This window comes from Pleurodeles waltl, chromosome 8 (assembly GCF_031143425.1).
Source record: "Pleurodeles waltl isolate 20211129_DDA chromosome 8, aPleWal1.hap1.20221129, whole genome shotgun sequence".
Lineage (NCBI taxonomy): Eukaryota > Metazoa > Chordata > Amphibia > Caudata > Salamandridae > Pleurodeles > Pleurodeles waltl.
In genome coordinates this window covers 398,793,258-398,815,656 of record NC_090447.1, presented here as the reverse complement: position 1 = coordinate 398,815,656, position 22,399 = coordinate 398,793,258, and the positions used below count along the sequence as shown (strand labels likewise).

The 22,399-nt window shown below is 46.7% G+C and overlaps 1 protein-coding gene across 2 annotated transcripts in view; it reads right to left on the bottom strand.

Moving 5' to 3' along the window:
• The window catches only part of LOC138249981 (inosine-uridine preferring nucleoside hydrolase-like), a 169,863-nt gene that overhangs the window by 72,077 nt on the left and 75,387 nt on the right, over positions 1-22,399 (bottom strand). For both annotated transcript variants that reach the window (XM_069204264.1, XM_069204265.1), the window contains one exon: positions 21,117-21,306. In XM_069204264.1, the coding sequence (XP_069060365.1) occupies positions 21,117-21,306 (190 nt within the window). The remainder of the gene's footprint in view (positions 1-21,116; positions 21,307-22,399) is intronic.

Here is a 22,399-nt window from a genome sequence, read left to right as displayed (position 1 = left end):
CGGAACGCACCTTCCCCCGTAGGTCGTTCCACCTCTTCCTGATGTCGTCCCGATTTCTAGGGTGCTGTTCCACTGCGTTGACCCTGTCGACTATTCTTCGCCATAGCTCCATCTTCCTAGCTATGGAGGTGTGCTGCACCTGTGCTCCAAATAGCTGTGGCTCTACCCGGACGATTCCCTCCGCCATGACCCTGAGCTCCTCCTCCGAGAACCTGGGGTGTCTTTGCCGTGCCATGGGGTGGTGTAGGTGATGTGTGGGGTGGTGTATGTGGTGATAAGTGTGGTGATATGTACTGGTGTGTGGTATTTTGTGCATGGAAGTAGTGTGGGTGATGGTCTGGTGTGCCTGTGGATGCTTGGTAGTAGTTTGTAGTGTCTCTTTCTGGCCTTCTTTCTGTGATTCTGGTCGTAGGGGTTTGTGGGTGATGTGGGTGTGTGTTTTATATTGTATTGGGTGTGTGGGAGTGGTGTGTGTATGTGTATCAGGTGTGTGTATTTCAAATTGTCCAATGTGGTAGTGTTTTGTAAATGTGTGTGTATTTTGAGCGCAGCAGTGTGTACCGCCAATGGAATACCGCCGCATGGATTCGTGGGTCGTGATAGCATGGGCGTATTTCTGTTGGCGTGACGTGAAGGTTTTGTTTTCGCCAGTTTATCACTGACCTTTGGTGTAGCGGACTTGTGTGGGTGTCTGAATTTTGTCGGATTTCGAGATGTGGGTCGTGATAGCTGTGGTGTAATTCCGCGGCGGTGTGTTGGCGGTCTTCTGCACGGCGGTAAGCGGCTTTTACCGCCAATGTTGTAATGACCCCCACAGTCTTAAAATCAGCTTTACTAAAAGATGTATTTTTAAATTGGGGGCTCAGAGACCCCACACTCCACGTCTATCCACTCTTAAAGGGAATCCACACTTTAATCATATTTAAATGTAGCCCCCATGTTAACCTATGAGAGGGACAGGCCTTGCAACAGTGAAAAATGAATTTAGCAATATTTCACTGTCAGGACATATAAAACACATTACCATATGCCCTAACTTAACCATACACTGCACCCTGCCCTTGGGGCTACCTAGGGCCTACCTAGGGGTATCTGACATGTAAGAAAAGGGAAGGTTTAGGCCTGGCAAGTGGGTGCACTTGCCACGTTGAATTTACAGTTAAAACTGCACACACAGACACTGCGGTGCGGTGCCAGGTCTGAGACATGATTACAGAGCTACTAATGTGGGTGGCACAACCAGTGCTGCAGGCCCACTAGTAGCATTTGATTTACAGGCCCTGGCACCTCTAGTGCACTTTACTAGGGACTTACTAGTAAATAAAATATGTCAATCAAGGATAAACCAACTACGTACACATTTTGTATAGGAGCACTTGCACTTTAGCACTGGTTAGCAGTGGTAAAGTGCTCAAAGTAACAAAAACAGCAAAATCAGAGTCCAGCACACATCAACAACCTGGGAAACAAAGGCAAAAAGTTAAGGGAGACCACGCCAAGGATGAAAAGTCTAAGACGTGTCACCCCTCCCAGCTGCAAGTGGGGAGCAACTACCCAACCTCATGGGAGTTTTCATCACTAAGGCGGAAGAACCTGGACAGACCATTGGCATTGGCGTGTTCGGTACCAGGGCGGTGTTCCACCGTAAAGTCCATCCCCTGTAGGGAAATGGACCACCCCATCAGTTTTGGATTCTCACCCCTCATCTGCATTAACCATTTGAGGGGCCTGTGGTCGGTCTGAATCTGGAAGTGAGTCCCAAACAAGTAGGGCCTTAGCTTCTTCCACACCCAGACCACAGCAAACGCATCACGTTTTATGGCACTCCACCTACGTTCCCTGGGAAGTAACCTCCTGCTAATGAAGGCTACGGGTTGATCTAGGCCCTCTTCATTAAGCTGTGAGAGTACTGCTCCAATACCATGCTCTGTGGCATCTGTTTGCACAACAAACTCCTTGGAGTAGTCAGGTGCCTTCAGCACAGGTGCTGTGCACATGGAAGCCTTCACGGCATCAATAGCGTTCTGGAAAACGTCTGTCCAGATCACCTTTTTGGGTTGCTTCTTAGAAGTCAACTCAGTCAAGGGGATAACATTGGTACCATATCCCTTGACAAACCTACTGTAGAAGTCAGTGAGACCGAAGAAGGCTCTCACTTCAGTCTGGGTCTTGGGAGGGTCCCAAGCCACAATGGTTTCAATCTTTGGCTGTAGGGGTGCCACCTGGCCACTCCCCACCTGGTGTCCCAAGTACACCACCAAACCCTGCCCTATTTGGCACTTGCTTGCCTTAATAGTGAGGCCTCCCTTCTGCAGGGCTTCTAACACTCTCGAGAGGTGTTGCAGATGTTCCTCCCATGTGGAACTAAACACAGCAATGTCATCCAGGTAGGCAGCACTGAACTCATCCAGCCCAGCCAACACCTGGTTGACCGACCTCTGAAAGTTTGCAGGGGTATTCTTCATCGCAAATGGCATCACTTTAAATTGAAAGTGTCCACCTCCACTCCATCATCTGTCGCAAGGAGCATGGATAGTTCAGTCCAAGGTGCGGTTAAATCTCTCAACCAGACCATTACTTTGGGGGTGGTAAGGGGTGGTGAACTTGTAGGTTACCTCACACTCCTTCCGCAGAGACTTCATATATGTGGATATGAAGTTGGTACCCCTATCAGATACCGCTTCCTTGGGGAACCCCATGCGGGTGATAATCCCCATCAAAGCACGACCCACCACCCGGGGAAGTGATTGATCTCAAAGGAATGGCTTCTGGGTAGCGGGTGGCATGGTCCACCAAGACCAGGATGAACCTGTTGCCCATGGCTGTCTTGGGATCCAGAGGCCCCACAATGTCAATCCCCACCCTCTGAAAGGGGGTACTGACAACAGGTAAAGTTTGGAGGGAAGCCTTACATTTACCCCCACTCTTGCCACTTGACTGACAAGTCTGGTAAGTCCTCCAATGTGCATCCGAGTGCCTGCGCATTCAGAGCCAGTAAAAGTGGGTGACAAGCCTCTCAAAGGTTTTGTCCTGCCCCAAATGTCCAGCTAAAGGCACATCATGAGCCAACCCCAGTAGGAAGGCCCTGAAGCACTGGGGTACCACCAGCACATGGGCTGACCCAGGCTCAGGAACCTTAGGCTCACTATACAGGAGGTCATCCTCCCGATAGATCAGGTGCAATCCTGGCTCCTTGCCAACCTCCTGGTCTGCAGCCTACTGCTGCAAGCCCTCCAGAGTAGGGCATGTCCTCTGTGCTGCACAGAATGCTTCCCTGGTTGGCCCCCCTTCCTGCTGCCACTGCGACAGCTTAGGGACCTCACCCAGTTCAGCCACCTGTTCCCCTGTAGGCTCCGGGGTGTCACCCTCAGACTCCGCCTCCTCCCAGAACGTGGGAACCTCTGGGGCCGGTTTCCCGTGCCCCCTAACCTTCCTCTTCTTGGCGGTCCCCTGGGCTACTGTTTCAGGCTCCAGGGGCTCTTGAACACCCTGACGGGCTGCCATTGACTAGGTGGATACGCATACCTACCCAGGCAGACCCAACATCTCCAAGTGAGACCTGTGTTCCACCTCCTCCAGGTCATTGCGTAGCAAACAATCTACAGGCATGGTTGGAGTCACAGCTACCTTCAAGGAACCTGAGACTCCCCCCCCATTCAAAGGGAAACTGCGCCACTCTGCACAGACACTCTGAGTTGTCCACTGAAACTCCTTGGTGAAGTGTCCGGGGATCAATCTGCTCTTCAGACACCAGCTGACTCCTCACTGTAGTCATGCTGGCTCCTGTGTCTCTCAGAGCCTCCACCCTCTGTCCATTGATGGTCACCCACGGTCTGTACTTTTTTGTGTTCTCAGGCACGAGGGTTCTTTGGACCATCTCACTGTCCCCTAGTGAGACAACGGTCATCTCAGCTGGCTCCCACCCATCTGGAACCAGCTCCTCCCCAAGCGCTACCCTAGCCAAACGCTGGGTGGTGCACCAGTGGGTACCGGTGTACTCTTGGGGCATCTGGGGTTCCCCCTCACACGACCCACCTGGTTACATGCCTAACACTTACGTGGGGTCCCTCTGCAACTGGCTTCCCTCTGGAGAACCATGGCTTCTCCTCACTGGGGTTTGGGAATCTTTACCATGGGAATCAGTTTGGGGCACTTTAGAGAACTCCCCCTGTCCACCCTTGGCGTGGTCTCCCCCATACCTCTTTTGGACCCTGGTGCTCTCACAGCGGTCCGCTTCCTGCGCAAGCTTCCTGGGATTAGTCAGCTTGCTGTCAATCAGGTGCTGGTGCAGCTCTGGAAAACATAAATGGTACAAGTGCTCCCAAGCAATCAGATTGTAAAGCCCCTCATATGTAGTTACCTTACTGCCCTTCACCCAACCATCCAGTGACCTGCCATAAGAATCAACACATTCCAACCATGATTCCTTCTTCTAATAGGACCTAAACTTATCCTTATACTGCTCAGGGGTGAGACAATATCTTGTGAGTAGGGCATCCTTCATGATAGTGTAGGTGAGATTCTGAGTATCCCCTAAGTCTATCAGTGTATCCCTCCCCTGTACCTCAAAGTGCTTCCACAGACCCGGCCCCCAGTGAGCTTCAGGGACCAGATTCATGTGGACAGCAGACTCGTATCCCTTGAACCACAAGTATATGTCATACTCCCTCCTGTAATCATTCACTAGGTCTTTTGGGATGTGTATCCTTCTTTCAGGCTGCACTGTGTTGTTGCTGCCACCATCTCTACTGGACTGGCTCCTATGATCTAACTCCTTTAACCTAAGCTCATGAGCCAGCAATATCTTCCTTTCCTCAATGGCCATCCTTCTCTCTTCCTGTAACTCTGAAGGTGTCAGACCCTTGGAGGACACACTGCTACCTGCCTTGGGGACTCACTCGCTAGACATAGCAGGCCCACCCACTACATCATTGTGAGTGACTTGCACCTCTTCCTCTCCTTCTTGCTCCTCCTCTGTGTGCCCCTCAGCTTCTTTGGCTGTCAGACAGGCCCTCAGTGCCTTTTGCAGCTCCTCCTTCTTGGATGAGCTCTTAATGGGACAGGCAAAATCCTTGCAGAATTGCTTCAACTGAGCCACTGTGTATCTCTCCACTTTCTCTATGTCAAAAGCAACTACAGCTGATGCAGCTCCAGATTGAGACATGATGAAGATTTAAAACAAGTGCAAAGTTCCAAAGGCAGAAAAACAAGTTCCCAAATGAAGTTTAAAAAAAAGTCAATCAAGGGATCAGCAAGAAGTAGAACTAAAAGAAGTCCCAAAGAGAAAAGAAAAATCACAAGACAGTTAGTATGTGGTCACGTAGTGGTCTGAACTCAAAACAATAGTGTACACTTAATCACTGTATATCAAGTACAAATAAAAGCCCAATCCCAACCGCTGATCACCAATGTTAGAAATGGGATCTTTTGTTGGCAGTCAGGTTACCCCCGTCCAAGCAAGGACCCTCACTCTAGTCAGGGTAAAAGAGAATCACCCTTTGCTAACCCCTGCTTACCCCCTTGGTAGCTTAGAACGAGCAGCAGGCTTAACTTCTGAGTGCTAAGTGTAAAGTATTCGTACCAACACACACAGTAACTCAATGAAAACACTACAAAATGGCACAACACAGGCTTAGAAAAATAGAAAATATTTATCTAAACAAAACAAGACCAAAACGACAAAAATCCACAATACACAAGTCAAGTTATCACTAAAAATGCAAAAAGAGTCTTCATGTAATTTTAAACACAACACTAACCCTGTTAGCATGAAAATGTATCTTGGGTGCATAAAAAATAACCCTGCACAGGCGAGTGTGCATCAAATAGGGCTTGCGATGCGTCGATATCACTCACTCACAAGACCTTGCGTTGTTTCTCCTTTAGTTGGGTCGGTGTGCGTCATTTCTTCTCTCTACAGGAGAGCGTTGCGTCGATCCGGTCAGCACTCTCGGGGTGCGATCTCACCGGTCACCATCAGCGATGCTGTACGTCGTATCTCCAGCCACGGGCGTCGATCTTCCAGTCGCAATGCAGGTGAGTGTCGATTTTCAGTGGCGAAGCCGGCGGCACGTTGATTTTTCAGCCGCAGATCAGAGTTGCATCAATCTTTTCCCCGCACGCCGGTCGGTGCGTGAATTTCTCACTCTTGGCCTGCCAGCTTTTCCTTTCAGGGTCCCAGGAACTGGATGGGAACCACTTGCCAGAGTAGGAGTCTCAGCAGAGGCTCCAGGTGCTGGCAGAGAGAAGTTGTTGCTATCCCTGAGCCTTCAAATAACAGGAGGCAAGCTCTAAATCAAGCCCTTGGAGAGTTCTTCACAAGCAGTAAGGCAACAGAAAGTCCAGTCTTTATCCTCTGGCACGGGCAGAAGCAGTAACTGCATGATAGCTCCACAAAGCACAGTCACAGGCAGGGCAGCTCTTCTTCCTGAGCTCTTCAGCTCTTCTCCAGGCAGAGGTTCGTCTTGGTTTCCAGAAGTGTTCTAAAGTCTGTGGTTTTGGGTGCCCTTCTTATCCCTGTTTTGCCCTTTGAAGTAGGCTTACTTCAGAGAAAAGTCTCTCTTGTGAAGTCCTGCCTTGCCCAGCCCAGGCCCCAGACACACACCAAGGGGTTGGAGACTGCATTGTGTGAGGGCAGGCACAGCCCTTTCAGGTGTGAGTGACCACTCCTCCCCCCCTCCTAGCACAGATGGCTCATCAGGAAATGCAGACTACACCCCAGCTCCCTTTGAGTCACTGTCTAGTGAGAGGTGCAATCAGCCCAACTGTCAAATTGACCCAGACAGGGAATCCACAGGCAGAGTCACAATGGTTTAAACAAGAAAATGCTCACTTTCTAAAAGTGGCATTTTCAAACACACAATCTTAAAATCAGCTTTACTAAAAGATGTATTTTTAAATTGTGAGCTCTGAGACCCCAAACTCCACATGTCTATCAGCTCTCAAAGGGAATCTACACTTTAATTATATTTAAACGTAGCCCCATGTTAACCTATGAGAGGGACAGGCCTTGCAACAGTGAAAAACAAATTTAGCAATATTTCACTGTCAGGACATATAAAACACATTACCATATGCCCTACCTTAACCATACACTGCACCCTGCCCTTGGGGCTACCTTGGGCCTACCTTAGGGGTGTCTTATATGTAAGAAAAGGGAAGGTTTAGTCCTGGCAAGTGGGTACACTTGCGAAGTTTAATTTACAGTTAAAACTGCACACACCGACACTGTAGTGACAGGTCTGAGACATGATTACAGAGCTACTAATGTGGGTTGCACAACAAGTGCTGCAGGCCCACTAGCAGCATTTAATTTACAGACCGTCGGCACCTCTAGTGCGCTTTACTAGGGACTTACTAGTAAATCAAATATGCCAATCATGGAGAAACCGATTACATACACATTTTGTATAGGAGCACTTGCACTTTAGCACTGGTTAGCAGTGGTAAAGTGCCCAGAGTAACAAAAGCAGCAAAAACAGAGCACAGCACACATCAACAACCTGGAAAACAGAGGCAAAAAAAAGTTAAGGGAGACCATGCCAAGGATGAAAGGTCTAACAATATATTTTTTGCGTGAATTAGGAACCTTCTTTGTTTTTAAACAATTAATTCAATGCTATTTTTTTATAACTCAATTCAATTTAATTAAATAGTTACTGTAAACACTAGTAACAAAAATAAACAAGCTCAGGGGCGGTCCCTGCATGAAGGCGTAGTGGGGGGAAGCACGTAGTCTTGGAAGAAGGCGAAGAAGATTAAAACTAAAGATTGGTCTGAGTCACTACTGTCCAGTCTGGAAGGAGCACCAGAGCTTGGAGCATTTGATGAGGTCAAGTACTGCTTCCTTCGGTCTGTGCCGCGCTCTTCTTTTCCTCCTCCCTTCACCGGCTGCAGCAGAGAGACACCTCTGGGAGAAACAAAATCAAAGCCATGAGCCGAAAGCGGTGAATACAAGCGCATCTTGCCTCACCAGTCAACCAGCCCTAGTGGCCTGAATCACTGTCTCTTTATCTGCCTTCTGGTTTTGTCATCGTGCTTTTTCCCCTATAATATCCCCTCTGGTCCATAATATTTCCCATCGGGGACATTATCAGCTCCCCGCAGGCCCACTTCGTCACCCTGCAATCCCATCTCAGAACCCCCGCGCCACTCCCTGTCTTATTGGCACCTCAAGATAGGTGATGTCTAGGCTGCGTGGGTCCCGACAATCTTGACCACCACTAGGCCCACAGCTGGAAGCTCCTCATGGCAGCCTTGAGTTGCTGGCTGCAAGTTAAAAATTACAGCCTGCACATCGGGAGAGGCAAGTGGTCTGGGTGGGGAATGGGTCAAGTGAATGCTTTAAATATGTGTACATCACAGTGAGATGCAATCATGCAATGTGAATAATAACAGTCGTGAACAGGCCTTTTGGACTGTTAGATGTTGGAAGCTTGCTGGAAGAGGAGAGTACAAAATGCTTTTCTTTTCGCATTTTCAATAATGTATGTTAAAGGAAAACATTATTTGCTTTTTACTAATGATGACGTTTCCTGTGCATAGATTTAAGGTTAGGGGGTTTTGACAGAACTATTACTTGTTTGCAAATGAAGAGAATGGCATTCTTTTTATTATTTACAGCTGTGGTAGGATACTTCAATCAGTCGAAGCAAGAAGGTATTTCCTTTATAAATGGGTTACTGTAGAGTAAGTTTCGTTTGGCACCAAATGTGTTGTATTGCCCATCCTTGGTCTCCGAGGTACCCGGTCGGCTGGCTGATTTGTCTGTATTGCTTTTGTAGGCCTTCTCTTCAATTGTGGAACTTGTGGACAGAGAAGTGACTTGCACATTTTCATGAGTATAGATTAACAGTAAGACCCATGTGCTACTTTTTGATACGGAAGATGAATATACAACTCAGTGCTCATTTTATCTTCCTCGAGGTTGAAAGGCTGAGACATCCAGCAGGAACTCAAACATATGACCTGCAGGGTGCACTCCAGTCTCTGCAGCATGTACATAGACCTCCTAAGGGTTTGTGCAGAGTCATCTAAGCTTACCATGAGTCATCAGAGGTGGTTTACCTGTTCATTGTAGAACCTGGTTAAGTAGGATGTTATCACAACGTATCTACTAGACAAAAAAAATCTGATTCCTGACATGCAGTTATTGCATTACCACTGTGGAGAAGTGTCTTTGGCAACAACAGTACTGCTTTGGCAACAACAGTACATCAATTGTCATAATGCTCATTAAACAGCCTACAGTAATTCCACCAACAACCCCGTATTTTGGACTGTTTAACCGCTCACAAGTCCATGGCTGCCTGCCATTCTGATATTTTGGTGAGGAGGGTGCAACTATTTCCAGGAGCGAGCAATATCCCTCTGGGCCCGGATTGTAGCCAATCCCACAAGTGTACGTTTCCCCATAGGTTCCTCCAAAGTCATCCAGGATACATAAAAGGTCTACTTGAGTTTGAGGATTCAAGCCTCTAGATCAGCTTACATTGTTAGTCCATTTCTATACGGCAAAGGAAAGCCTTGGCTATGTCTCTAATGGTGGCCCTTCCAGAAGCCCGGATCGTACCCGCAGTGGTGACAATCTTGGTTGATATCAAATTAGGCCAAACATTCTTCAATCAGCTAACCGGAACATTTGGAATCAACCAGGTACCAAACATTAAGGCACCAGATAGGCCAACGGATTATGGATGCATTCCCCAAATGAACAAACATCAGGGAATGATCTGAAATACCCTGACAGTCGCAGCGCAGGATATTTGGCGTGGGAAGAAGTAGGAGATCAATGTGGGAGGGTGTTTAGTGTGCGGCCAAAGTGTGAATGTACTCTCTATCTTGCAGATGCCACTCCCTTCATGCATCACAAAGTCACAATTAGGTCTTCCAATTCGTTAGTAGTTTAGTGTTGCCTAGTCTACTCGGTGTGGAAGTTGCTGTTGAGTCTGTCCGGATCAGGAGAGGTGTAAAAGTCTTCCATGATAACAGTGACACCCTGAGGGAAATTCAGCACAACGGTTCTACATGCTTCAAAATGTCAAATTGGGAGTCTGAGGTGGGATGTAGGCACATAAGAAGTTGTACTGAATCCTTTCAATAAACCTTTGACTCCAATATATTGGCCCGGAGGGTCTGACAATATTGCTGTGACCAGTGGGGAAAGCACAAGTGTAGGTGTAGTACAACCACTTGGGAGCCTCTGGTGAACCCCGCATTAAAGGCCCTACCATATCCATATTGGAAAAGGAAAAGGCATTTCAAACCTAGTAGGTGGGTGTCTTGCAGAATGAGAACCACAGGGATGGTCCTTTTGGTGTATCCGATGACAGCCATTCTTTTGATACAATCAAGCATCCCATTGACGTTCCAGGACATCACAGAAAAATCTGTCATGGAGTTCATTGGTATAAAGGGTGATAGCAGATGGGAGCCCCAGCCAGACAGGGCAAAAACACAAGGGATCTGGTAAATCTATGTAGCAGTGGAGGATACATCTGTAGGTGAAAAAGGATGCTCTGTATGTCAAATGTATACATAACCTATATAGTAATACAAAGCACAATTTACCCTCTCCCAACAACCCCCACCCCACACAAAGCAATATAAAGAACATGACAGGGCATTAGTAATGGACCTCCTCATGAGTAGGATGTAAAGCTAATGCAAATGTATAGCAGTTATCATGCAAAATGCTTCCCCCTCCTTGTCTGGAACCCAACAGATGGTAGCCATAACATCCTGGCAAATGCCCTCCGTCACTGTCTCACATTCTGACATCTGTGGAGCTGCCCTGGCCAGGGAGGGTGCAAGGCTGGCTACCGTAGTTGAGTCGACAGACTCTTAACTGTCTCAGATGAATCAGTGGATCCACTGGGTCAGCATTCTCCTCAGTTTGACAAGAGAAAATCTGGACAGCAGCTGGGTCCAGCACTCCAGTAGGTCTTGAATAGGAGAGGAACTGTGTCTGTGGTCTTTATTCTCAACTGCCCAGGCCCCCCTGGTGATGTTCAAGGAATTGGCCTGTGAATCACCTTCAATTTAGCCAGAAAAATCAGCACATATTGTACGTTTATGGCCCCAAAATTATTTTTAATGGCATCACAGGATTTCATTTGTTGGTGGGCCAGTTTAGTATAGTATGGAAAAATCATGATGCGTGCAGATTAGTAAGGTGGATTGCCAGTCACTCTCGCTTCGAGGTGCATTGTGTCATGGCCACAGGAGTTAAGGATTTGGGCAACCATTGGACTGTATCACACTAAGCAGGTGGGGGGCCTCAGAGCCAGGGATCTCTGAGCTCTTTCAACACCAAACCATGGTAAAAGTGAGCCCTACAGGATGCAGGATTTGAGTCAAGGTTCTAGGGAATTCTCTTGGTCAGTAGATTCCAGGACGCCCAAAGATTTGAGGTTATTCCACCATGATCTGTTTTCAGCGTCGTCTGTCTGTTTTCAAGATCTTAGTGGAAGGAAACTAGCATGGAAATATTGGATTTAAGGGTTGCAACATCATCCTACAGCACCGAGACACAGTTTTCCATATTACAAAGGTCTTGGCGGAGGAGACACATCTGCTCCCATCTCACTGATCTTTGTTTCCACAGCCTTTTGCGAAGTCTGGATAACTTGAAAGATAGCCCCGATGTCAGTAGGGTCTGTCAGGTGCTGAATTGATGGGCCCTTTGCCTGGGGGCCAGTAGCACCCCCGGGATAGGTGGTAAATTTGTTGATCTTAGTCTGGGCGCGCATAAATGGTCCCTCATCTTTCCTCATGGTCCACTCCAGAATCAGGATAGGTCCCCAAACCAGATGTCAGGAGAAGGTAGTTATGGATGGGCACTGTAGCCGCACATCAGGATTCCCATTCGCATCATGTCTTTATCACCAATGGCAAGAGCACCGCCACTCAACTCACCTGTGGCTGGGGAGGAACACAGTGTAGACTGACCCACTTGCCTCCCTTTTGATATGATGTGGAGAAGAGGGGGCAGCACAAGCAGCCAGAGATCAGGTCCTGTAAGAAGGTTCAGGGATTATCTATCACAAAGAGAGACACTCGATAGAGCCCCCACGAAAAAAGGAGCCAGACCTGGCTTATCCGCCACCAGAGAGCCAACCTACTTTTCCACATGCCCCAAATGAAGCTCGTCTGATCACGCCAGGAGTTTCACCCCACCGTCCACATGGTTTATAGGCTTGATGGTGCATTTGTGAAGGTGGAGCTCATGGCCTGGGAGTGCCACCCAGCCAGCAGCACTAGACATATCCTAGGTACAGGTGTGGGTGTTTGTCAATTCCTGAATGCCCAGTCAAGGCCCAGGACAGGAGATAGCCCAGGTATCTCAGCAGGTAGCCCTCATCCCAGAAGAAATGCCAGTCTGGGCCAAACAAGGCCTAACCAATCACAGTGGCCAGGTATGGTGGGGCAAGATGGGAGGAGGCTCACCACTGCATCTCAGATTCCGCAAAGACATAGTTCAGCGGTCCAGCCTCCTGGAGATTTGCACTGCGGCCACCCACTTTAGCAGTCCACAGGTAGTGCCTTGAGCAGCTCTCGGTGCCCACCACCACTTCACGTTGTCTCACAGTGACAGCAGGAATCACCTATCAGCCGCAACCAAGGAGGTCAGGATGCCCTGGCCTGGGTTACCAGTGAAAGGGCAGCGATAGGGAAGGAAAAGTCTTTGTTGCGAGGTCAAGAGCTTCTATATACAGCCAGTGTTCAGCTATTTTGGCATAACCATTGCTTTATGAACGAACAGAGAAGGATTGTTCAGGATGTGTGGGGCACCCTCCCATCAATGCTAATTTTTAAGCGCATTTGAAATCTGTTGTATATTTCTTTTCCATCGGTTTGTGTGATGATTGATTTCAAGCCTGGTTAAATACATATTTGAAATAAATATGAACTGAGAAATGTGTCTTAATGGAGACTTGACTGTTTCCTGTTCTTGTCTGTAAAGAGGACTCAGGAGTTTTGAATACTCAGCTAAATGTGGAATCATATTGTTGTACAAGGCACCCTTTATAAGGTGCATATGGGTACACACTGCTTTATGTGATTCTCTTTTAGCCAGTCATCTTCTTTCATATGGGTGGGTCTTGTTTGAAGTCTGTTTTTAAACCTGCATTTGCTTGTTTCACTTGCAGCGTGGCACATTCACTACTATCGTTTCTACAGGTACCACCTGGTACACCTTCTTCACTATTTTGCTCTCAGTCACTACAGATCCATGTACTGACTCACTATTTCATTCACCGGCATATTCATCCATCCTTCACTTATTCATCCAGGCACCAAACTCGTCCACCCATTAATTCATGCACTCAGCCACTCACCCATGCATCAATACCTTCACCCACTCACTGCCCCCCTAATTGGATTATTGAATCATTCCCACATTTATGCACTTTCCCATCCACACAAACTTGCCATTCCATGAAGAAGCAATTTCACCTGCAAAAAGCAAGACTTATTGGATTTGTAATGTGCTTGTTTCTACCTGGAATCGCCTGAATATTGTAAACATGTTATGTGACCACTGTTGTAACATTTTGGTTATTGCTGTCAGGTGAACTGCAGGGGCAAGAAGCAAGTGGAAGGAGGAACAACCCTCCAAGGAGTGTCCAAAGGGAAGAGGGGTGTCTTCGTATTCCAAAACATTGTTTTTGACATTGGCGATGTCCTAAAAGAAGGCCCTTTTAGTTAAGGAGTAGAGAAAATATTGACGGTCCGATTCACAGAGCCATTTAATCTATAAATCTACTTTTAGCAGCTGGAAATGGCTCCAACTACATCTGGCAGTTATCTACAAAAGGATACCTGTGAGGCATAAATGTTTTGCTAATGGGTAATTGTGTTGCACAAGTGTGTACAAATATACACCAGTACACCCCACACAACCAGTGCGCAATATGGGGTTCAAGATATGGTTTTGTGGCATTCACAAACTCCTTTCCAATCCCTTCCGTCCCTGTAAATGAAACGGAGATTTACTCTAGGAACTTACTGAATGCAACACCCCCAAATTTCATGCAGGTGTAGGCAAAGGGGTTTCTGAACAGGAATAATGTTTTCCTAGCGGAGGAAAAAGGTAAAACTTGCATTTGAACAGCGAGCTCCATTTTCCCATTCGTGGAATTATATTATCAACATAACTTCCCATTGGGTAGATAGCTAATGTCTCTCTTAATATTCCCAATGGAACGTATGGAAACTGCAACTACCTCAGACTTCCAGGCGTACTACCGGAAATGTTTGTGAATTTCCAGGAGTTGTAGAATTAGACCCCTGCATAGGAGTACATCTACTGTTTGTAATCAAGTGAGTAGCCAGAAAATTAAAATGCCCCCCCCCCACTTCGAATCAAAGCTCTTACAGCACCAAGAAAACAAAGCAAGTCATCGCAAACCTCCCCAGAAAAACTCGTGTCTTCCATCCAAACATCTATGCATTTATCCTTTCATCCTTCCATCCACCTGCTGACAGTCACAATTTCACCTTTTTATTCCATCATCCATTCATTGTTTCATCTTTCATTCAGTCTTTCACCATTCCACCCATCTGCCCATCCATATCCAAACCCATCTTTCCATCTCCAAACTAACTCATCAAACCTACCCATCCATCTACTTATCAATCTCTCCATCCAACCTTTCACTCACCATCCTTTCAGTCACTTCTCCATCCTTTCACTCCAACTGTTTATCCATCCACCATTTCACTGCATCCATCCTCCCTTTCACTCACCCCTCCACCCTTTCATTCATCGTTCCACTCATCCACCCATCCAATCATCCATTTACAAAATCACTCTTCCATCCACTCATACATCCATCCACTCAACATTCGAGCTTTCACTCATTCGCTCATTCAGTCACTTTCACTCACCTATCCATTCTTTCAGCCATCCATCCACCCTTTCATTCATCCTCCCTCCCTTTCACCCATCCATCCACCCATCATCCATCTATCCACCTCCCTTTCACTCATCCATCCAATCTTTTACTCATCCATCCATTTCTTAACTCATACATCCATTTATCCTTTCACTCATCCATCCTTTTGCTCACCCATCCATCCATCCTTTCACTCTATCCATACTCCTATCTTCTCTTTCACTTATCCCATCAATCCACCCTCTTTCACTAACCCACCCATCCTCTCATCATCCATCTATCCACCCTTTCACTCAGCGAGCCACCCACCCTTTCATTCATTCGTTCATCTATCCATCCATCCTTTCTCTCATCCATTCATCCTGTTTCACTCATCCATTCTTTCACTCACCCATCCATTCTTTCACTATCCATCCTTATGTCCAACCTTTCACTCATTTATCCATCCCTCTACTCATCCATCCATTCTTTCACTCACCCATCCACCCAATACTCCCACCCTTTTACTTACACAACCATCCATCCATCCTTTCACTCACTCATTCACCTTTGTCTGCCAAGTTGCAGACAGAATAGGCCCACCAAAAACTCCACCCCCACGGTAGCTGCTAAAGTTGGGGTTCATGACCCCACAGCTCCATCTTTTCACTCATCCACCCATCCTTTCACTCATACATCTACCCACTCTTTTATTCCATTACTCCATCCACCCTTTCACTGTGGAGTCTCCTCACATAAAGAGATAGGACTGTCCTATCTTTTTATGTGCAGAGACTCGGCAGTCATAAAGATGCTACTAGTAAAATACCTATGTGAGTAGTAAACAATCGTAAGTTTACCTTTGTCAGTCAGACCCTAAGTGTTCAGATAATCCGGTAACCTTTTAAACCCTTCAGACCTTGCAAATACTATCCTTGCTGGAATGAATGAGCTACATATGCATGGAAAAAGGTGTGGTAAGCCGGCTCTGTATCTACTAAATCAAAGTGAGAAATAGTGTGCACAGAGTCCAGGGGTTCCCCAGAGGCTTAACAGAGGCTAAAGTAGATAATACCAATGCTCCCTTTTGTGGTAGTGTGGTCGAGCAGTTCGGCTTATTAGAGGGTAGTGCAAAGCATTTGTTGTATACACACAGATTATAGAAGCACACACTCAATGACTTAACTCCAGACCAATGGTTTTTACATTGCAAAAATATATTTTCTTAATTTATTTTTAGAACCACAAGATTCAAGTTGCAGGTAAATACCTTAAATGTTTTCTATTTCACATTGGTATCAACAGTGCTTTGTTTGAAATAGGTAAGTAATACAGATTTTGAATTATTGGCAATAATCTGTCTTAAAAATGGACACTGCAATTTCCAGAAACAGTTCCTGGGGGAAGAAATGTTCAATCAGTTTCAATCTCTGTGTTTTAAGAAGTCCACTGGTTGGGGTTTAAGTTAACCCCAAACACCTGCCACCAGCAACCTCCGGGCCAGCCTGGTACAGAGGTCAAAGTTGAGTAAATCGAACGTGGGCTCCTATGGAGACTGGGTGTACTCGGATTCAGGCCTGCCTACAGGTAAGTACCCACGCTTCAGATGGCAGACCAGGGGGGTTTGAAGAAGCACTGGAGGGGCCACAAGTAGGCACCAAACACACACCCTCAGCGGCACAGGGGCAGCCTGGTGCAGGGTGCAAACAGGATGTTAGGTTCCCAATGCTGCTCTATGAGGAGACCCCAGGGGTCACTCAAAGGTTGCAGGCGAGGTCCAGGTGGGTTTCTCGGGCACACCACTGGTCGGACGGAGAGGAAGACCGCCTGCTGAACGTAGATGCACCAGGTGTCCGTTTCTCTAAGGCCTGGGGGCTGCGGGTGCGGGGTCTTTAGGTGTCGGATATCTTTGTCCAGAGCTTCGCCTTCAGGGGGGTCCTCAGGATTCCCTATGCAGGTGTCATCGTGGAGGGGTGGAGAGGTCAGCCCAGGTTGGGCACTTGCTCGCAATAGCCTGGGGACCCTCTTTTGCTGGGTGGACCACCTGGACATGAGACATGGGCATCGGGTGCACAGGGGTCAAGACTCACTCATCTGGAGTTAGGTGGGAGTCCTTGGTTGTGGGTTTTCTTAGACAGAGCAGCTGTCCTTGGGAGTTCTTGGTCCTTTTGGGTGCAGGGCAGTCCTCTGGAGCTAGGCAGAGGTCGCTGGTCCCGCTGGATGTGTCGCTAGTCTTTTGCAGGTTCTTTGAAGCAGGAGGCAGGCCGATAGGGCTGGGGCCAAAGCAGTTGCCGTCTTCCTTCTTCTCTGCTGGGGGTTTCAGCTAAGCAGTCCTTCTTCTTCTTATAGATCACCATAAATCTGGTGGGCTGGGTTCAGGGAGGTCCTTAAATCCTAGCTTTAGGGGCATTTTAGGGGTCAGATGGCAGTAGCCAATGGCTATTCTCCCAGAGGGTGGCTACACCCTCCTTGTGCCCACTGCCTTTGGGGAGGGGAGCACAAACCTAATCTTATTGGTCCCTATCCTTCAAATCAAGATGGAGGATTCTGCAGGGAGGGTGGTCACATCAGCTCCGGATACCTTAGGGGTGGTCCTGGCTGGGGTGGTCACTCCTCCTGGTTTTCTTTAATTTTCCTGTCGGCTTGCCACCAAAAGTGGGACATCTCCACTAGCTGGAGTGCCCTAGGGCACTGTAATCTGAGGCTTGAGCCTTTGAGGCTCACTGCCAAGTGTTACAGTTCCTTCAGGGGGAGTTGTGAAGCACCTCGACCCAGGACAGGCTTTGTTTCTGACCACAGAGTGTACAAAGGCACTCACCCCATGTGGTCAGAAACTTGTATGAAAGTGGCAGGTGGCACAGACCGGGCAGTCCTACACTAGCAGTTTGGCTAACATACAGGGGGCATCTCTAAGATACCCTCTGTGAGGATTTTTCAATACATCCCACACTGGCAGCATTGTGTGCTTATTGTGCTGAGACGTTTGATACCAAACTTCCCAGTATCCAGGGAGCCATTATGGAGCTGTGGAGATCGTAGTGACTAACTCCCAGACCATATACTCAATATGGCTACACTGCACTTACAATGTCTAAGAATGGACCTAGACACGGTAGGGGCATATGGCTCATGCAGCTATGCCCTCACCTGTGGTATAGTGCACCCTGCGTTATGGCTCTAAGACCTGCTAGAGGGGTGACTTACCTATGCCACAGGCAGTGATTTATGGGCATGGCACCCTTACAGGGGTGCCATGTCGACTTTGACTTTTTCTCCTCACCAGCACACACAAGCTGCAAGGCAGCGTGTATGTGCTTGGTGAGGGGTCCCCTAGAGTGTTAGAATAAATGCTACTGTCCTTGGAGACCTTCTCTGGCCACAGGGCCCTTGGTACCACGGGTACCTTTTAGAAGGGACTTAACTGGGTGCCAGGGTTGTGCCAATTGTGGAAACAAAGGTACAGTTTTAGGGAAGGAACACTTGGGCTGGGGCCTGGTTAGCAGGGTCACAGCCCACTTTCAATCAAAGTTGGCATCAACACTAGGCAAAAAGTGTGGGGGGGGTAACCATGCCAACAGTGGCACTTTCCTACACCAGGCACTTGAGAGCTCGGGTAGTAACCTTGTACATTCCATCTTTGTGTCAATAAGGTTCTTATTACTCCAGTCTGAGCACAGAATAGTGAACGTGTCCACCTTTCTTACCAGGGGTTACCTGAGGTGCCGTAAATGTAGCAAAGGCAAGTGTTTTACAGTTGCAAAGACCACAGAACTACAAGTCCTCGTCTAAGGAAAAGGAATGTTGGTGAGACAATCTGACCTTTGCAAGTTATCAGTAGAAAGTCCCAGTAACAGCTATGTTATGAATGATTCTGGTAGCACCAAGTGTCTTTCACAGAACCAATGCCACTTACTCATATGTCATTACTGCTCAACTTTGTGATTTAAAAAAAAACTTTTTATTGAGTTTTAACAAGTTACAGAGACTACACTGTTGCAATAAGGCACTCGAGTACTTTTCTGTCCCATATAGTGCACCAAGGTCCCCATCACAGCTATTTTGACAATAGCCATCCTATATTCGCTTTCCCTCACACAACACACCCGACAACATAGGGTGCTGAAACTCAACCCTCTGGGTCCTTCCCCGTCTCCACCTCAGTACCACCTAGGGGATCCGTTCTTTTTCAGTCCACATCTTCCGTGACACTATTTCACTGACCCCAGACACTATCAAACTTACAAGGGTATCCCCTGGCCCAGTAGACCAGCTCCTCTGCTCTCATACATTAGAGCATGTAGAGACCTGCTCAGACCGTGTCTGGATCGTTGTCCCTCCCCAGTAGCACACTGTAACCCTCATATCGCTCATGGTCAGCGAAGCATGTTCCTGTTCAGAGTCAGTTTCCCTGGGGTGAGTACTACAGAACAGTCCAAACCGAAGGAGAAGTTGCATTGTACCACCTCTCAGTGTCACTTAATGCACAGGCGTTCCAAGAGGGTATGAACCATAGTTACTCGTTGCCCACCTGCCCTGAAGCATTGGTCGTTGTTAGTCTGTCCCATTTTGTAAAGCCTGGTTCTTGTGTAGCATACCTTGTGGAGAATTTCAAGCTGGACCAACCTGAATTTTGCCCTAGATGGCCACCTCCCAGGGGTGTCCATAGGGCTCTCCCCATGCTTTGTCTTATAGCCTCCCCAGGTCTTTTTCCCATTTGCTCCACAGTGCATCGAGGGGGGACATGCTATTTATGAGCAATGTGGAATAGATCTGCGAGACCGTGTGTTTATAAACTGAGGCCCCCAATATTCGGTACTACAAGTTTAAATACTGCACACACGTGGTGGCGGTAGAGGGGCGCTAACGAGTGCAGAGAAAGAGCCGCTGCACACAGCATCTTATGGTTTCTGACAATACACATGTTTTCGTCTCAAATACACATTTTTCCATCTTGGTGTACATACAGTAATTTACCAATCAAATGATTCTAATTTAGTAAGCTGTTCTGCACACAGGAGGACTACCTACAGATAGCTGGAGAACTACTGGTAGCTCACAACCTACTTGTCGCAGAAGCCTGTACTAGAGTGTCACTTTACCTTCCTTATGCCCTAGCACACCCATGTTTTTAGATTATTCCCTATCATCTCAGATGAATATCTGTGGGCTTTCAGGAGACAACCCTACTTTTTTCCTACTATGATCAACTTGCTGGGCTGTTTGCTACGCCCTTAGGTTCTAGGTCAGTTACATCCATCAATGAGTCCTGTCAGAATTGAACCCTGAGACCTGCAGAAGTCTCAGAGACTGCAGCACTGAGCACATTAATCACTGTACCTACGCTCTTCAGTCCTTGAATTTTCCTGGCTGCTTTTGCACTCCGTTTCTGTAAGTTGATCTTGCAAACTGAAGCATGGAGCTAATATCCCAATAAATGTCGAGAAGTGTCAATGTGGGTCTGCAACTTCACAGTGAGGAAGTGTACCAGGTCAGGGCATCCCAAGAAGACCTAGTCACCCAGGCATCATGCACACCTAAACACATGTACAGGCGAAAAGGTAAAAGTTCTCTAAGTGTGCTGTGGCTGAAATTGCCTCTTCACTTGATTTTTTCGCCCCCATACATGTCATTTGAGGAGTAACTTCAAAATTATTAGTGCTGCCATCACTAGTAATTCAATTGAGCAAACAGTTTGAAAGATTCCAAGGGGGCTTATAAAAAATAACTAAGTAATGTTTCCGTCCTTCTCTATTGTTGATTTTAGGTTCTATTTCCTGTTTGTTAGTCTTTATCAACCATTTCCTGATTAAAGGCTCAAATACACCATATTTTAAATATTTGGCTTTTACAGTTTATAAAGAGGTTATCACAAAATGTGCTTCTTTAAAAATGGTTCCCTTGTGTTTTACCACAGTCTTCTTTTTCACTCTGTTTTACTCAGTTACGGTGAAAGGATTTACAGAGCACTTGACACAACGACAGTTTTCCTTTGGCAACTTGGCCTCTAATTGCAAAATGATGATTTTGACGCAGTGTGGTGTCTGTGTGCAGCCTCTTATGTTGACGTGTAAGGAGCTTCCCATAATGGTCTTAATACAGCAACGCCACTGTTTTTTTGTGCCTCTACTTTTTTTGTTCCTCTCAAGCGGACACATTAGTGCCATGCAGATTCACTGCTATGCATGGCCCTTGGCCTTCTTCAGATGCTCAACCCTTCAATTCCTTAATTCCGCTTACCTTAGTCCTTTCACAGACGTCTAAGACGTGCAGTACGTTTCTGCACACATTCTCAACAGTTGTGTTTCCGAAGCAGCACGTAATCCCCAAGATTTCCACAGTGGGCTCTGCCAGGGCTATCATGAGGGCCTGGGCATCATCCAACCCACAATCAACATCAACCAGAAGCAACTTCTTGGCCATAGTAGATCTAAGAAATGACAAAAAAAACTGTAAGTCTATTAAAGATGCAACAGCCACGACTTTGTGATATTAGCAGCAATTCACAGATGATCTCCTAGGGGCTGATTCATGAACATATTTGAATCTCCAACTCATAGTCTAACACATATATATTCTAGATTGTACATGTGCGCTTACCACTTTCTTGGCAGATATTTGTTAGAAACTGTGTCATGTATCAGTCTTATACAGTGCAAAAAGTAATTTCTCTATAAGATAGGAACGGAAGAAAGCATATGTTGAAAGGACTTTGTGTGTTGCATGTACCTAGTTGCAATAAACTGTGGCCCTAGTCACTTTGAGGTTATGACAGCTCAGTCGAGTCACAGAGTATGCTTAAAGTTTTAGCCTCAGGAGTTCAACTGTGGTAGTTAACTATCCTCAGCGTTGGAGCACTTGCGCTTTTGTCGGCCAACAGCCCCACTTGTACAGAAGAGATGCAGAGATTTCAACCCTAGGCATAAGTCCTGCTCATCAGCTCAAGCAGACAGACTTGCTCCACATCCTAACTTTGGTGGACTCCAATTTAGTCATCTCTGGAAGTCAGGGGACCCCGGCCTAAGTAATTTCCATGATTTGTATTGCAAAGCAAGACACAAAAATACAGAAACAAGAATTCATCAAACAAATGCACACATGATAAAATATTTTATTTACCTCTCAAACACTAAAACTCAAAATTGTAATTTAACTGGGAAAGTTCGGGCTTTTCTACTTTGAATTGAGGCTACCCGTCGTCCATACTATATTCTGTTTGATGCACTTTCACTACTCCACAAATCAGTCTGAGGATACCAACTTAATTTTTTGCCTCAAATTTCTTCACATTTATAGAACTTTTTACATTGTTCAGTTCAAGCAGTGCTTTTTTATTTACATTCACTTTATTAAACCGTTAAGATTATCACATTTTCTAAGCACTTTCAGACCCCCCCCCCCGAGTAGGTGTTGCGAACCCCTAGGGTTCCCCTGACCACAGGTTAAGAATCAAAGCTCTAGATTATTAGGCTACTTTTTACATTTTTTATTGATTGCTTGGAGTACAGCACAAACAATTATCC